Source organism: Hyla sarda, chromosome 2 (assembly GCF_029499605.1).
Source record: "Hyla sarda isolate aHylSar1 chromosome 2, aHylSar1.hap1, whole genome shotgun sequence".
Taxonomy (NCBI): Eukaryota; Metazoa; Chordata; class Amphibia; order Anura; family Hylidae; genus Hyla; species Hyla sarda.
In genome coordinates, this window is record NC_079190.1 from 430,353,591 (window position 1) to 430,370,886 (window position 17,296).

Genomic DNA, 17,296 nt, shown 5'->3' on the forward strand with positions numbered 1-17,296 from the left:
ATTATGTTCCGGCTTTTGAAATGAAAGAGGCCTGTGACAATCTGAGCATGTATACAATACAGCATGCCATTTTCACATTTTTACCGACGTATACAGAGGCACAAATTGTGGTGTCAATGTGTCCTAATCCTGTGTTACTCCTTATAGAGGTCTTCTTATTCTATGTAATCTTTGTTTTTCATAAACTTCCTGTACCTTGGGAATTACATACACAATATAGCTAAAGTTGCTTGTGTGTTTTAAGAATTGTGGCCACCATAGCAAGGCTTCACAGGGCCAAAGGATCCCTCATAACATATTATGGCATATCCTGTGAATATGAATTTGAATACCCCTTTAATGTCTCGAGAACCAGACAAGTCTTGGATTTAATTAATTGTGTTTATTATAAGTGTATACTATACAGGATATGGTTTTCTGCCATCATGAAATGTGTTGTGACCCTTCCAAAAATGTCAGAATGGTCTTTTGTAGTAAGAAAGCTCTTGGAATCTCAGGATATCCATGAGGAACTTGGTTCTTGAACCTATCGCTTAGCTTCGGGAATTTGAGATTTTTATTCTTATGGTGGCTCATTCTGTGTATTTGTTGTCATTCTTTCTAACTTGTGTATTCTATCTTCACAGATTGCTGCCAAAGTGTCTGCTCCGTTGGCCAAAGTGGATGAAATTGTCATTCTCAGTGGAGAGAACAGTAAAATAACTGGGGAAATGAATCGTCTGTTGGCTGAAGTTCCTGTTTCGGTTCAGGCTCTCACTGGAGTAGATCTGACTAAGGTGAGTGCACTGGAGATCTGTGTGCATGCTGCAATCTAATAACAAATAGGTTATTTTGTGCAAATAATGCATTTTTGACATAGTAAATGGCATATTTAAGTGGAATTGCATTTAGTAACTTTTGACTAGTCATAAAGACATTTTAGAAGCCCGCCATTGGTCAGTGAATGCTGAAAGTGTTCCCACATTTGGTACCAAGGTAAAAATATTGCACATACAGGATCCTGCAAGTCTCATACTCTGATTCAGTTTACGTGGAATCTGGTGCGGCAATGTTTTTAGGTGTCGGATATTCTGTCCCTCTTTGGCTTTTCATGCATATTGTCTGACCTAGTTTCCAATGCTGATACGTCGGGTAGAATTCTTGTTGACTGAATACAGCACTGTCGCCTTACAGTCCGTCCATAATACATTTTGCTTCTACCTCTGAGCATCTGGTAGCCATGTTAAAAGAGAACCTGTCAGTCATTTTTTGTTCTGACAGCTTGAAATTAACACAGGCTCTCTTTTATTATAGATGCTGTCATAGACTTTAAATACTTAGATAAACTTAGAATAGGAATGAAATTTCTAGGCACTGCTTTAAATACTTAGACACTTAAAATCTTTAAACTCCTTTCTGATCTTCAGAACGGGCATGGTGCCAATTCAGAAATTGGCTTGTGCATGGAAATTGCTGCTGTGCATGGTATGGTTGCCTTATTAAATAACCCAAGACTATTGCATGTCAATAAAGCAGCTTGAGGAGACTACAAGTGGGCACAAGGGTGCTGCCGACAAGCAATGGAATGCCCATGGCTAAGCTTTTGTTGGCCTGGGGAATGTCCCCTGGGCTTTGTGAGCTAATTTGCAAATTCTTAAAATGACTGATATGTTAGTGTTGGGGCTCAACCTATAAAAGCAAGGTGTGCATGGAATCGGGATGAGGAGACCTATACAACCATATGCTTGTTTTCAGCACTAAGAACCCCATGACAAGTCCAGTTTAAAGGGGTTGTCCCATCTCCTTCCGGCTTTTTCGACTCCTCCAGCCTGTTTGCAGTAGCCAGAGATGGTCGGGAAAGCCAAAAGCAGCTGGAGCAGGGAAGTAATACAATTTGTGTAACTGTCAATTACTTTAATTGGAGTTACGCAAACAGCATAGCCCCGCAAGCCACGCTGTTTACATATATCCCGCAGTAAGGTAAACTGAGTAGCCCACATGCAATGGGAGTAACGCAAATTGTGTAACACCCCTGCTTCAACTGCTTATGGTTTTCCCAACCACCATCACCTGCTGCTACAAAGGTTGGAGGAGTCTTAAAAGCCAGAATATGGCATAACCCTTTTAAGCCAATCCAACCTGAAAATTAAAATAAAAAGTTAGATAAGCCTAAAATGCCCTCATCTCCCAGCCCCTACTCAATTGACTTATAAGGTTCTTTACATCAATCGGGAAGAGGCATGGTAGTGAGGGCAAGCAAGGATGTTCGGCTGTGGCACTTCAGCTTCTAGGCCCAGTCTCTGTCACACTTGGCTGATTTTGGCTAATAATTGGCGATTTTATAAGTTTTGCAACCACCATCCGCTTCAGAAAAGGTACATTTTAAGTGTCTGTCTTCAGCAAAAAATACAACTGACAGATTCCCTTTAATTTCACCTTTAAATTCCCCTTTGAGTTCTAGCAACATATCAAAAAATTGTCCCTTCTCTGAAAAGCCCTTTAAGGCTTTGCCAAATTTATCAGCATGACCCACTATGATATATTTTCCACATCCAAAAACTGTGTAGTCTTCATTTTCACTGTCTGATATACAGCGAAGATACATCCAGACCACCGTCTTTATAGAACACACAATCCCTGCACTCTGACAATTTATCACCTGTAAAGTATGAAGGTTCATCTGGTTGTTTCTACATCGTGTTGTTCTATACTAATTTTTTATTTTCTTTTTTTTCCATCCTGCAGATCCCACTGCTCCAGAAAGCCACGGGTGTTTTTGCATAGGGAAGAGTGCAAGCAGCCGGCCCTTCATTCACTTTAGCAAATGCCTTCAAAGCTTCTGGACTCTGTTTTATACAGAAAAGACCATATCAGTTACATTTTTAAACATCTGGTGCCTTACATTTCAGGACCAGAACCACAAGTTGTCATATCATTTAAGTAGTTTTGTGTGTGTTTTGTCAAAAGTTTATTTTTATTTTTAGCAGATTAATTTTTATGTGTTGTGGTGATTTACTTTGTTTCCACTACACAATCAGTTTGCTAGGCAGAGATCAGGTATGGCTGGAGTCACTGCCCTCTGTGCCTTCAGACTTCGCAACCTCTGTTGTTATCCTGTCAGTGCTGCCAAAATGCTGCTTTTTATTTTTTTATTATAGGGATTTTAGCCACACACATCCACGAGTACAGAACACTGATCCATGGCACCTGCCACTATATTGGCTATATGGGTACGCATGCCCTGTAGTCTCTCCTCTTATTCTATAACCAGTTTGGGCATGTCTGGCCTTCATCCTGACCCCTTATGGCAAAAAGAAGCTATGCAGATGTGTGTGTCTTTTTCCGTAGTACGAGCCGACATCAGTCATTATGTAAGGTCATGGCTGAGAGAAGTGCATGTAACATCACTTTATTCATAAACATCCACACGCGCGCCACCTAAAGCTTGTGCCACTTCTTCCTTAGGATGGCATTCGGAGTACTGACTTCTTAAATAGAAGTGTAATTCCAACCTTCCATTGTTGGGGTTTTCAGGTTTTAATACAATTTCTATAACTGAAGATTAAAACTGCCACCTATGTCCCTGTTGTATGTATGATATGGAAGGTGTGTGTATAAATATATATATATATATATATAATGATGATCATTATTACGACAATGCTTTTAGTGGTAGAGTGCTATGTAGTACACGGTTGATACAATCCTATGAAGCCCTTATATTGTCATTGATTTTGCCTACCCCAAACCTTTCCAAGATGTGAAAATACCTTCATGTGTTACAGTCCCCTTGGACGCCTATTACACAAGTCTCTACAGAGGACATTGATTCTGAACCCTTTTTTTCTTTTTTCGTGGTGAACCTTGGTAAACCCACCACAGCCAGGATTTATGAGGGAGATTTATCAAAACCTGTGCAGAGGGAAACTTGCCCAGTTGCCCATAGCAACCAATCAGCTCGCTTCTTTCATTTTTCACAAGCCTTCATAAAAATGAAAGCAGCAAGCTGATTGGTTGCTATGGGCAACTGGGCAAGTTTTCCTCTGCACAGGTTTTGATAAATCTCCCCCTATGTCTTTATCTTCCTCCATCTTTATGTCTTCATCTTCTTCCCAGAAGAATACTTGCATCTTATGAGCAAGACAATAATGAAAGATGACCCATCCTGACATGTATGTTTTAGTAAAGGCTTGTATTTTCCATAAAATAACAAATCAGGAGCATGTTTTCTTCCCTCTGTTATTCCTCCTGGAAATTTTAAACCCAATAGTCAATTTATTTTTAGTATTGTCAACAAGATGTGTATCTATACCTGTGTTATCTAACCTACACCGCTTCAGCTGTCGCAAAACTACAACTCCCAGCTTGCCTTACAGCCATTGGCTGTCAGGGCATGCTGAGAGTTGTAGTTTTGCAACAGCTGGAGAGCCACCAGTTGGAGACCACCGATCTACACTGTCTGAGACGGTCCCACGCATTTGGGGGAGATTTATCAAAACCTGTCTAGAGGAAAAGTTGCCCATAGCAACCAATCAGATTGCTTCTTTCATTTTGCAGAGGCCTTGTTAAAAAAATGAAACGAGAGCTGATTGGTTGCTATGGGCAACTGGGCCACTCTTCCTCTGGACAGGCTTTGATAAATCTCCCCCATTGTATTTCATTCCTATGCTTCCAAAGAAGAGTAACATAGGAGCAGCGCAGTATTAAAGGAGAACTCTGGCGAAAATTAACTTATCCACAGTATAGGGCAGTGGTCTTCAACCTGTAGACCTCCAGATGTTGCAAAACTACAACTCCCAGCATGCCCGGACAGCCAACGGCTGTCCGGGCATGCTGAGAGTTGTAGTTTTGCAACATCTGGAGGTCCGCAGGTTGGAGACCACTGGTATAGGGGATAAGTAGCTGATCGCGTTGGGTCCGATCGCTGGACCACCCCCCACCCCGCGAACTCCAGGGCAGAACCCCGCTGGCTCTCTCATTGAGAAGCGCGTGTTGTCTACCGGGAATGGAGGATGTCCAAGTGCTGTACTGTATTTTCAGCGCTTCCATAGAAGTTAAGGCAGCGCTGTGTCCTGTCCTGAGATCATGGGGGGCCAACCCCCGCAATCAGCTGCTTATCCCCTATCCTGTGGATAGCGGATACCTTAATTTTCACTAGATATCTCCTTTAAGGAGCAGCAAGGTTTTACCAGAACGGACATACCTGCAAAGCTGACAGGTCCTCTTTTAATGCTTATGATTTCTAGATACGGCTTTTTCACATCATCCATGTTAAATGCCTCTTTGTATACTATATCCTGTGCACTCGTTGATCTGGGAAATATGTGAAATTTTTTTTTTTTATTTAAAACTGTGATATTATTATATTATTTTATTTTTATTTTTTAACCCCTTTTATATAATGCCCGTGTGTCTTTATCTATTTTAGCTTTGTTATATATCCTTACGTCAAGCCTGAGAGCTCTGGCTGTGCCTGTAATCCTACAGTGTAGAAATGCCTGATCTATGGCCATCTCCGCTGACACTAGAAATGTTAATCCGCATGTAAGCAGCTCTATAGTCTGTGTGGCTTTTTTTTTTTTTTGGTTCCTTGTTCTATCTGCTAAGGACAGCTTTAATAGAGTCCATACCTAGCACTGAGATCAAGACCTCTTGATTTGTATCTAGGCACTAGCAGAACACTTTCGTCGCCTACTGCTGCGGGGATGATGTAGTGTTCGGGCTGTGCACCAGAAGAGGTGAGACCTGCTCATTGGGTCTCTTGTAAATACTGAGAACACCAAAGTCACATACATTTCCTTTTTAAAGGGACAGTGGTTTAATCATATTTTAGTTACTCATTTTAGGTTTTTATATTTATGTTGTGCAGGGTATCTGTGCTTGACTATATGCTTGACTGCCCACCAGGGGTCAACCGCTGTGCCACAACCTCACAGCAAACCAAATTAGGCTGCATTCACACCGCGTTTTGTACATACAGGTGCCGGATCCGGCGGGGGCAAACCGGGCGCTCCCGTACCACGGCCGGATCAGCCCGTGACTCCATTTACTTTAACGACCCGACCGGAGTCAAATGGTGACTCCGTCGGCTCAGTTTTGACCCATATGCGGTTTCCTGACCGGACTTAAAACCATAGTTTACTACGGTTTTAGGTCCGGTCCAAAACCGCATACGGGTCCAAACTGAGCCGACTGGAGTCACCATTTGACTCCGGTCGGGTCATTAAAGTAAATGGAGTCACGGGCTGATCCGGCCGGGGTACGGGAGTGCCCGGTTTGCCCCTCCCCCCGCCTGATCCGGCACCCGTATGTACAAAACGTGGTGTGAATGCACCCTTAGACCAGTGTTTTCCTAACAGTGTCTCTCCAGCTGTTGCAAAACTACAACTCCCAGCATGGAGGTACGCTGGTGGGGAAACATTGGGTTAAGAGGTATAGGATGACTTAACATTTTGACCTAATTTGTTGTGGTTTTATGAGCGATAGTAATGTTTCTGTAGATTGCAGCACTGTTAAAACACTACAAAAACCAAGTAACTACAGCAAGAACATTTTTTTTTTTTTTTTTTTTTAAAGGGTTCCTCCGGAGGAAAAAAAATTTTTCAATTCAAATGGTGCCAGAAAGTTAAACAGATTTGTAAATTACTTCTTTAAAAAAATATTAATCCTTCCAGTACTTATCAGCTGCTGTATACTACAGAGAAAGTTGTGTAGTTCTTTCCAGTCTGACCACAGTGCTCTCTGCTGACACCTCTGTCCGTATCAGGAACTGTCCAGAGGAGAAGCAAATCCCCATTACAAACCTCTGCTGCTCCGGGCAGTTCCTGACACGGACAGATGTCAGCAGAGAGCACTGTGGTCAGACTGGAAAGAACTACACAACTTCCTCTGCAGTATACAGCAGCTGATAAGTACTGGAAGGGTTAAGATTTTTAAATAGAAGTAATTTACAAATCTTTATAACTTTCTGGAACAATTAGAAGCTATAAATGTTTTCAGTTCAGAGTAACCTTTTAAAGGGGTTGTTTCGAGTTTCAGATGGTGCTATTCTGTGCCTGGTATTTTAATTCTTCTCCTTAGTGAGCTGCAATACCAGACACCATCATGGATAAAAATGGCGCTGTTTGTAGAGGTAGGAACTGAGAGGAGTAAAAAAAAGTAAAAAAAAGTATGCTGTAATGCTAACATTCCCTTGGTGTATATGGCAATTAAACAGGTCCCATAGGCCAAACTAAGACTTGCCTTTAGGTGCATCACAGCCTTAAGAGCATTTTTTTTTTTTTTTAATCAACTGGTGCCAGACCATTATAAGGATTTGTAAATTACATCTATTTAAAAATCTTAATCCTTCCAGTACTTATCAGCTGCTGTATGCTCCAGAGGAAGTTATTTTCTTTTTTAATTTATTTTCTGTCTGACCACAGTGCTCTCTGCCGACACCTCTGTCTGTGTCAGGAACTGTCCAGAGCAGGAGAAAATCCCAATAGCAAACCTTTCCTGCTCTGGACAGTTCATGATACAGACTAAGGTGTCGGCAGAGATCACTGTGGTCAGACAGAAAATAAATTTGAAAAGAACTTCCTGTGGAGCATGCAGCAGCTGATAAGTACTGGAAGGCTTATGATTTTTAAATAGAAGTAATTTACAAATCTGTTTAACTTTCTGGCACCAGTTGATTGGAAAAAAAATAGTTTTTCACCGGAGTACCCCTTTAAGAATGACTACTAGTCTTGGAACAGCAGCAATTACATTAAAACCCCCAACCTTTAGCAAATCTTTAAAATGATGAAGAAATAGAATATTCTGGACCTCCTTTTTAGTTGTCACCAATGTTGTTTGTTTTGTTACATGTTGCTTGTGTTTTATTTTGTAGACCTGATTTATATTTCTGGTTCATGTCTCATTGTTTCATGTGATTTTATGTTGTTTTATATACCGTACATGAAGGAAATTACTTCCTATAGAGGAATCTTCTTACCTTACATCAGATATTTGTATGTGTAACAGCTTCAGCAATTCTTCCTTATTAAGACTTGATCCTTTTATATTATGTAACTTCAAAAAATTTTCACTTTGAATTCTACAAAAGAAAAAAGAAAATTCAAGAACTGAATACTTTGTATTTTCTGATGGGTCAGATGGCTATAAGAAGTACTTCGCTGAGCATGTAAATGACATTGTTTTCATTTTGGACAATCTGGTAAAAGTCTCTTAGGAACATGAAATAAGGTTTTTGTTTAAGGTTTTTCTAGTTTAGATTAGTGTTTCCTCATCAGGGTGCCTCCAGCTGTTGCAAAACCACAACTCTCAGCCAAAGGCTGTCCGGGCATGCTGGGAGTTGTAGTTTTGCAACAGCTGGAAGCGCCCTGGTGGGGAAAAAAATGGTTCAGATCATCTAAAAGGTTGCCTTACTTATCTTGTACTAATCCGTAGTCATGGCCATTATAAGAACCGCTAGAGAACCTCTGCAGGCTTCAGAGTGGAAATCTCCCATAATTCCTTGCAGGATCCAGATCCAACTAGTTTAGTAGATTTTATCTAATTTGGGCTACTTAGGTTTTAATTGTTATCCCCAGTATTCTGCTTTGAGGGTACTTTACATGTCAAGATCCACTGCGAGTTTCCTGCTGCGGGTTTAAAGGGGTACTTGGGTGGAAAGCAAATGTTTGCAAATCAACTGGTGCCAGAAAGTTTAAACAGATTTGTAAATTACTTATGTTAAAAAAATATATAAAATCTTAATCCTTCCAGTACTTATCAGTTGCTGCATGCTCTGGAGGAAGTTGTGTAGTTATTTCCAGTCTGACCACAGTGCTTTCTGCTGACACCTCTGTGCATGTCAGGAACTGTCCAGAGCAGGAGAGGTTTGCTATGGGGATTTTCTCCTGCTCTGGACAGTTCCTGACACAGACAGAGGTGTCAGCAGAGAGCACTGTGGTCAGACTGAAAAGAATTATATAAATTTCTCTGCCGTAAACAGTAGCTAAGTACTGGAAGGATTAAGATTTTTAAATAGAAGTCATTTTAAAAATCGGTTTAACTTTCTGGCACCTGTTGATTTGAAAATGTTTGTTTTCCACCAGAGTACCCCCTTTTAGTCGCGGGTTTCCGAAGACATCTCCTACCAAAATTCCACCACTAGTAAACCCATAGCCGGAAACATGCGGGGAAATCAGGAGGTGTGATGAGTGGGATATTGTACAGCGGAGTGCTCACTGCTAGTGGTTTCCCCCCAGATGGTGGAGTCCGCCTGTAGGTTTTGTTCCTATGGAAAGAAAATCACCATTGACCACCAAATCTCCACGGTGCAAATATCTCCACCGTATCTCCATATCTCCACCGTATCTCCATATTTCGGCATTCTGAGCCTCTGTGGGTTTTTTTGTTTTTCAGGTGTTGAGGGTAGGGGAGCTTTTATTATAATTATTAGTACTTCTGTGGCATATATCGTATTGATGGTCTTAAATAGACACTCCTCTAGTGTATTGCTTGGGAACATTGGCTCATCCCAGAGAATACCCATATTGGTACATAGTTACTTGTAAACGGATGGAAACAAATGATATTCCTGCCTTTCTCTAGTTCTATTTTGTTCCTACATTTCATAAGAGTTCTGCTGTGCCTTAACACCATTTCAGCGTTCCCCCTAATACGTTCTGGTCCAGTTCTCAACTATATAATTTCAGTGTAAATAGAATTATATTCAGAGTATATTCCAATGCATAATTTGTGACCTAGTAGAGTGATTGAGACTTTGTACAGGGAAAAAAAATAAAGTTTGATGCTGTCAGCTCTTAGTTCTGTGGACGGATGGAAGTTCACAGTTCTTAGCTGCGGTCTTTACCATCGCTCCACTTTTTCTCCACTGACCTAGTTCTCATAAATGTGTCTTCACGTAATACCTGTAAGCGTCCATCTTATATTTGGCTGATATACATTTATATAAAGATATATACGTAATATGGACATTATAAGGCTGAAAGTGTAATGTTACCCTGTGTGGGGATAGGAAGTGTGTAGCGATGTCTCGTGACCTCAGGGATAAGGTCTTGACCTGTCAGAAATATGTGATCCCTTTGTATAATAAGGAAGCCAGATATCTACTGACTGTTATGTTATCCACATTATTATCTGCATGTGTAATGTATGTGCAGCATACATCATATGGATCTCGATATTGTTTCTCTTGTGAGTTTTGCAAGTGTTTCATATCTATAAAATAAAATCCTAAGCTAAATGTTTTATCTGATGGTCTGTTATTCCATACATCAGATTAGTATTGTATAGAGATGTCAAATTTCAGGAAATTTTGTGGCCATAAATAATAATAAAAAAAAAAAAATGTTTCCAGTTTTTCTCTGCATAGACGTCTATAAATTAGAAAAAAATAATACATTTCAGAGAAAATGGATATCTCGGCAAGTAACAGAACGCAATGCCATCACAGTGGGTCTCAGCAGTGAGATCAACCCCTTTTGACATGCCTGATCAAAATGTCAAAAGTTGTTTCCAATGACAGTAACTCTTTGATTATTTGGTTTTTGTTTTCGTTGTTTATTTCATAGCAATTACACACATCAGAAATGACTCAAATCAATGTTTAAAGCCAAATATACACTGCTCAAAAAAATAAAGGGAACACTTAAACAACACAATGTAATGTAAACAACACAATGTAATGTTTTGGTCACTTTTGAATGCTGGCGGTGCTTTCACTCTAGTGGTAGGTAGCATGAGACGGAGTCTACAACCCACACAAGTGGCTCAGGTAGCGCAGCTCATCCAGGATGGCACATCAATGCGAGCTGTGGCAAGAAGGTTTGCTGTGTCTGTCAGCGTAGTGTCCAGAGTAGGGAGGCGCTACCAGGTGACGTGGATGAGGCCGTTGGAGGGCAACAACCCAGCAGCAGGATCGCTACCTCTGCCTTTGTGCAAGGAGGAGCCCTGCCAGAGTCCTGCAAAATGACCTCCAGCAGGCCACAAATGTACATGTGGCCACTCAAATGGTCAGAAACAGGGTGGTATGAGGGCCCAACCTCCACAGGTAGGGGTTGTGCTTACAGCGCAACACCGTGCAGGACGTTTGGCATTTGCCAGAGAACATTGTGATTGACAAATTCGCCACTGTCGCCCTGTGCTCTTTACAGACAAAAGCAGGTTCATGCTGAGCACATGTGACTGAGTCTGGAGACGCCGTGGAGAACGTTCTGCTGCCTGCAACATCCTCCAGCATGACTGGTGGGTCAGTAATGGTGTGGGGTGGCATTTCTTTGGGGGGGGGGCTGCACAGCCCTCCATGTGCTTGCCAGAGGTAGCCTAACTGCCATTGGGTAACGAAATGAGATCCTCAGACCCCTTGTGAGACCATATGCTGGTGCGGTTGGCTTTGGGTTCCTCTTAATGTAAGACAATGCTAGTCCTCATGTGGCTGGAGTGTGTCAGCAGTTCCTGCAATAGGAAGGCATTGATGCTATGGACTGTCCCGCCCATTCCCCAGACCTGAATAAGATTGGGCACATCTGGGACATCATGTCTCGCTCCATCCACCAACAGACTGTCCAGGAGTTGGCGGATGCTTTAGTCCAGGTCTGGGAGGACATCCCTCAGGAAACCATCCGCCACCTCATCAGGAGCATGCCCAGGCGTTGTAGGGAGGTCATACGGGCACGTGGAGGTGACACACACACTTCTGAGCCTCATTTTGACTTGTTTTAAGGACATTACAAAGTTGGATCAGCCTGTAGTGTGGTTTTCCACTTTGATTTTGTGTGTGACTCCATATCCAGACCTCCATGGGTTGATAAATTTGATTTTCAATTGATAATTTTTGTGTGATTTTGTTGTCGGCGCATTCAGCTATGTAAAGACTAAAGTATTTCATACGATTAGTTCATTCAGATATAGGATGTGTTATCTTAGTGTTCCCTTTTTTTGAGCAGGGTATGTTCTGTACATCACATTTTTATGCCTCTATCACCTATATTTATTATAAAAATTCCTCTTTTCAGTAGCTCACAGTGTTAGAAATCCTCTAAGGGGAAGGGGACATGTCCCTCCTTGCGGTGGTGGGAGGTGATTGGTGTGTCTAATCATGCAGCCTTGTCCACGAGTTATCTCATGTCCATGACTCATGGACAAGCCTGATGCTGCTGCAGGACTGGTTAGTGTCCCAGTAGGACAAGAATATATACTTACAGAAGCCCTTATTCGTCAATCAGTAGCGACCAATCAAGGCTTCTGCTGGGAAATTAAAATTTACAGAGCAGGGCTTTCAGATTGTGAACTTCCCCGGCTGGCTGGGGAGTGGAGTTGAGGGGAGCATTCTGCCTGCTTCTCTGGCTTCTAAGTTAGGATGGCAGCGGGTCTCAGAAGTGAGACCAGGTGCCATTAGTTCCTCAGCCCATGTACTACTACTACCATCCTGGAACAGAGTCTGTTCCATGATGGGAGTAGCACAAGCGCTGAGGGGAAAATACAGTACCTAAGGAAAAAAAAATAAACAAAGTATGGTTAGTAACATTATTGTTACACAATAAAAATAATACATTACAGATAAAAGAATCATACATGTTTCCAATGTTAATATTGGCCTCGGCTATCAATTCACTGCCCTGCGCCCGATAATTGCTCCCTGCTTTCAAATAAACCCCCCACGCCCCCTCATTGCAAGTCTATGGGAGGCTCCCTCCCATAGACTTGCATTGAGGGTGTGTGGTGACGTTACGAGCCCCGACGCCCGCACTCAGCATTCGGAACGCTGAGATAGTGGAGTACACTTTAAATGGTACCCTACTAAATTCAGTAAGAAAAAAAAAAAAAAAGCTATGTCCATCCTTTTTTTTCGATCGCCTACGTAAAAAAAAAACACCCGCAAAAAAATGTCAGTTTATCACTCCTGTAGACTTCTATTGGAGAAAAATGCCACGATTTTCCTGAAGAAATGCTACAGTCTTAACATGCAGTCGTTTTTGAAAGACTGCCACTGAGCCCAAAAAAGCTGAAAAAAACAAAAAAAAAAGGCAAAGCGGATATAGCATTTTGCAATTCTTTTTTAACCCCTTAACGACGCAGGACGTATATTTACGTCCTGCGCCGTCTCCGGCGATATGAAGCGGGATCGCTCCGCGATCCCGCATCATATCGCGTGGGTCCCGGCGCTAATCAACGGCCGGGACCCGCGGCTAATACCACACATCGCCGATCGCGGCGATGTGCGGTATTAACCCTTTAGAAGCGGCGGTCAAAGCTGACCGCCGCTTCTAAAGTGAAACTGAAAGTATCCCGGCTGCTCAGTCGGGCTGTTAGGGACCGCCGCGGTGAAATCGCGGCGTCCCGAACAGCTGATCGGACACCGGGAGGGCTCTTACCTGCCTCCTCGGTGTCCGATCGACGAAAGACTGCTCCGTGCCTGAGATCCAGGCAGGAGCAGTCAAGCGCCGATAATGCTGATTACAGGCGTGTTAATACACGCCTGTGATCAGGATGAGAGATCAGTGTGTGCAGTGTTATAGGTACCTATGGGACCTATAACACTGCAAAAAAAAAGTGTTAATAAAGGTCATTTAACCCCTTCCCTAATAAAAGTTTGAATCACCCCCCTTTTCCCATAAAAAAAATAAAACCGTGTAAAAAAAAAAATAAATAAACATATGTGGTATCGCCGCGTGCGTAAATGTCCGAACTATAAAAATATATCATTAATTAAGCCGTACGGTCAATGGCGTACGCGCAAAAAAATTGGTAACTTTTTATAACATTAAAAAATGAATAAAAAGTGATCAAAAAGTCAGATCAAAACAAAAATCATACCAATAAAATCTTCAGATCACGGCGCAAAAAATGAGTCCTCATACCGCCCCGTACATGGAAAAATAAAAAAGTTATAGGGGTCAGAAGATGACATTTTTAAACGTATACATTTTCCTGCATGTAGTTATGATTTTTTCCAGAAGTGCGACAAAATCAAACCTATATAAGTAGGGTATCATTTTAACCGTATGGACCTACAGAATAATGATAAGGTGTAATTTTTACCGAAATATGCACTGCGTAGAAACGGAAGCCCCCAAAAGTTACAAAATGGCGTTTTTTTTTCGATTTTGTCGCACAATGATTTTTTTTTCCGTTTCGCCGTGCATTTTTGGGTAAAATGACTAATGTCACTGGAAAGTAGAATTGGTGATGCAAAAAATAAGCCATAATATGGATTTTTAGGTGGAAAATTGAAAGGGTTTTGATTTTTAAAAGGTAAGGAGGAAAAAATGAAAGTGCAAAAACGGAAAAACCCTGAGTCCTTAAGGGGTTAATTAGCAGCTAAAATCTGGCCGCAGTGTTTTTTTTTCCAGAAAAACACCATGCAGCTGATCTGTTGTTTTTTTGGGGAGTTTTTAGAGATAAAATATATAGTATAGAAAATGTAGATTTCTGAAATCAACTATGCGTAACCCCTTCCCGCCACAGTGATTTGTAATTTTTCACTTTTTTTTTTTCTTCTCACCCTAAAAGACCCAAAGTATTTTTATCTTTCAGCTGACAAAGCCTTTTGAGGGCTTAAAGGGGTTGTCCTGTGGAAATGATCTTCCTAATGACACCCTTAATTTTAAGTTACAGTATATTCTGAAATGAAAAACAAATAATTTGAAGAAAAAAAAAAACTATGCTGATTGAAGCTGATGTGATCACATCACATTAAATAGAACATTTCACTATGAAAATTCTATGTAATTTGTTGGCATCATGTTATAGAACTGGAGGAGCTGAACAGATTAATGTGTAAGGTTTTGATTAAAATGTCTCGTTCCAGTGGACAGTGCCACTCAATGATAGGACTACGCACTCCTAAGAGTAGAAAGATCACAGATTAAGATAACACATCCTAGATCTGTATGAATGAACTAATCATATGAAATACTTTCATCTTTACATAGTTGAATGTGCTGACAACAAAATCACACAAAAATTATCAATGGAAATCAAATTTATCAACCCATGGAGGTCTGGATATGGAGTCACACTCAAAATCAAAGTGGAAAACCACACTACAGGCTGATCCAACTTTTATGTAATGTCCTTTAAAACAAGTCAAAATGAGGCTCAGTAGTGTGTGGGGCCTCCACGTGCCCGTATGACCTCCCTACAACGCCTGGGCATGCTCCTGATGAGGTGGCGGATGGTCTCCTGAGGATGTCCTCCCAGACCTGGACTAAAGCACCTGCCAACTCCTGGACAGTCTGTGGTGCAACGTGGCGTTGATGGATGGAGCGAGACATGATGTCCCAGTTGTGCTAAATCGGATTCCGGTCTGGGGAACGGGCGGGCCAGTCCATAGCATCATTGCCTTCCTCTCACAGGAACTGCTGACACATTCCAGCCACATGAGGTCTTGTATTGGGAGGAACCCAGGGCCAACCGCACCAGCATATGGTCTCCCAAGGGGTCTGAGAATCTAATCTCAGTACCTAATGGCAGTCAGGCTACCTCTGGCAAGCACATGGAGGGCTCTGCGGCCCCACAAAGAAATGCCACCCCATACCATTACTGACCCATCGCCAAACCAGTCATGCTGGAGGATGTTGCAGGCAGCAGAACATTCTCCACGGCGTCTCCAGACTCTGTCACATGTGCTCAGTGTGAACCTGCTTTCATCTGTGAAGCGCCAGTGGCGAATTAGCCAATCTTGGTGTTCTCTAGCAAATGCCAAACCTCCTGCACGGTGTTGGGCTGTAAGCACAACCCCCACCTGTGGACGTCGGGCCCTCATACCACCCTCATGGAGTCTGTTTCTGACCATTTGAGTGGATACATGCACATTTGTGGCATGCTGGAGGTCATTTTGCAGGGCTCTGGCAGATCTCCTGCTCCTCCTTGCACAAATGCGGAGGTAGCGGTCCTGCTGCTGGGTTGTTGCCCTCCTACAGCCTCCTCCACGTCTCTTGATGTACTGGCCTGTCTCCTGGTTGCCCCTCCATGCTCTGGACACTACGCTGACAGAGACAGCAAACCTTCTTGCCACAGCTCGCATTGATGTGCCATCCTGGATGAGCTGCACTACCTGAGCCGCTTGTGTGGGTTGTAGACTCAGTCTCATGCTACCAATAAAGTGAAAGCATTGCCAGCATTCAAAAGTCATCAAAACATCAGCCAGGAAGCATAGGAACTGAGAAGTGGTCTGTGGTCACCACCTGCAGAACCACTCCCTTATTGGGGTGTCTTGCTAATTGCCTATAATTTCCACCTGTTGTCTGTTCCATTTGTACAACAGCATGTGAAATTGATTGTCAATCAGTGTTGCTTCCTGAGTGGACAGTGTGATTTCACAGAAGTGTGATTGACTTAGTTACATTGTGTTGTTTAAGTGTTCCCTTTATTTTTTTGAGGAGTGTATATATGTATGTGTAATTTATATAAAACTCTGTGTGTGTGTCTGTGTGTATATATATATATATGTCCCAGCATCACTTCCATATGGCTAAAGATATTAACCTGAAACTTGCCACACATGTTACTTATGTCAACAACAAACATTGGATAGGTAATTTAACCCTTGCTCACCCCCATTTGCCAGGGTCGGGCTTTTTAATTCCCATGCAAATCTGTGTGAAATGTATGTTCCCACATAACCTCGTGCGGCTGGAGATATTTGGATAATACTTGGTCACATGTTACTTATATGTCAAATAAAAATCTATACTAGTTAAATTAACCCCTAACCTACACCCATATGTGAAGGACAGGTTTTTGTTTCAAGTCCCATTCAAGTATATAGGACTACTGGTGCCTTACTCCACAAGCTCCGCTCTGCGTCTCTTGGTGAATGCGTCAGTCCAGCTGGTAAGTCGCACATCCTCGCATTCCATGCCCCATCTAACAAAGACACGCCCACCCTTTAAACCACACCCCTTTTATTTTCAGCTTACAATATCTTTACCACAATGCAGCCCCACCTGAGGACAGGATATGAGGATTAGATATGAGGATGGCATATGAGGAAGTGATATGAGGACGGGATATGGGGTTGGGATATAAGGACGGGATATGGGGTTGGGATATGAGGACAGGATATGGGGACGGGATATAAGGACGGGATATGAGGTCGAGATATGATGACAGGATGTGAGGTTGAAATAGGCGGAGGGGATTTGGGGTCGGGATATGAGGGGGGGATATGAGGACAAATGCTTCCTCCTATGTTGCTTTTCCTCTCTCCCAAGGATAAGGTAGGAAAAACCGGGTACTCAGCTAGTATAAAAATTATAGATATATATTTATTATTTTTTTTTATGTGTGTGTATAAAAATGACCTGAATATATATATATA

The 17,296-nt window shown here is 42.1% G+C and overlaps 1 protein-coding gene and 1 long non-coding RNA gene across 3 annotated transcripts in view; one reads left to right on the forward strand and one right to left on the reverse strand.

Moving 5' to 3' along the window:
* The window catches only part of FLOT2 (flotillin 2), a 57,497-nt gene extending 54,588 nt beyond the window's left edge, over positions 1-2,909 (forward strand). For both annotated transcript variants that reach the window (XM_056559062.1, XM_056559060.1), the window contains exons 10-11: positions 627-776; positions 2,725-2,909. In XM_056559062.1, coding sequence (XP_056415037.1) covers positions 627-776; positions 2,725-2,763 — 189 coding nt within the window. In that variant the 3' untranslated portion in view covers positions 2,764-2,909. The remainder of the gene's footprint in view (positions 1-626; positions 777-2,724) is intronic.
* Positions 347-6,010, reverse strand: LOC130356910 (uncharacterized). Its single transcript, XR_008889032.1, has 3 exons — positions 3,750-6,010; positions 2,639-2,825; positions 347-811 (listed from the first exon to the last, which is right to left on the reverse strand). It is a non-coding gene; the product is annotated as an uncharacterized LOC130356910 (long non-coding RNA).
* Between the last annotated feature and the right edge of the window lie 11,286 nt (positions 6,011-17,296).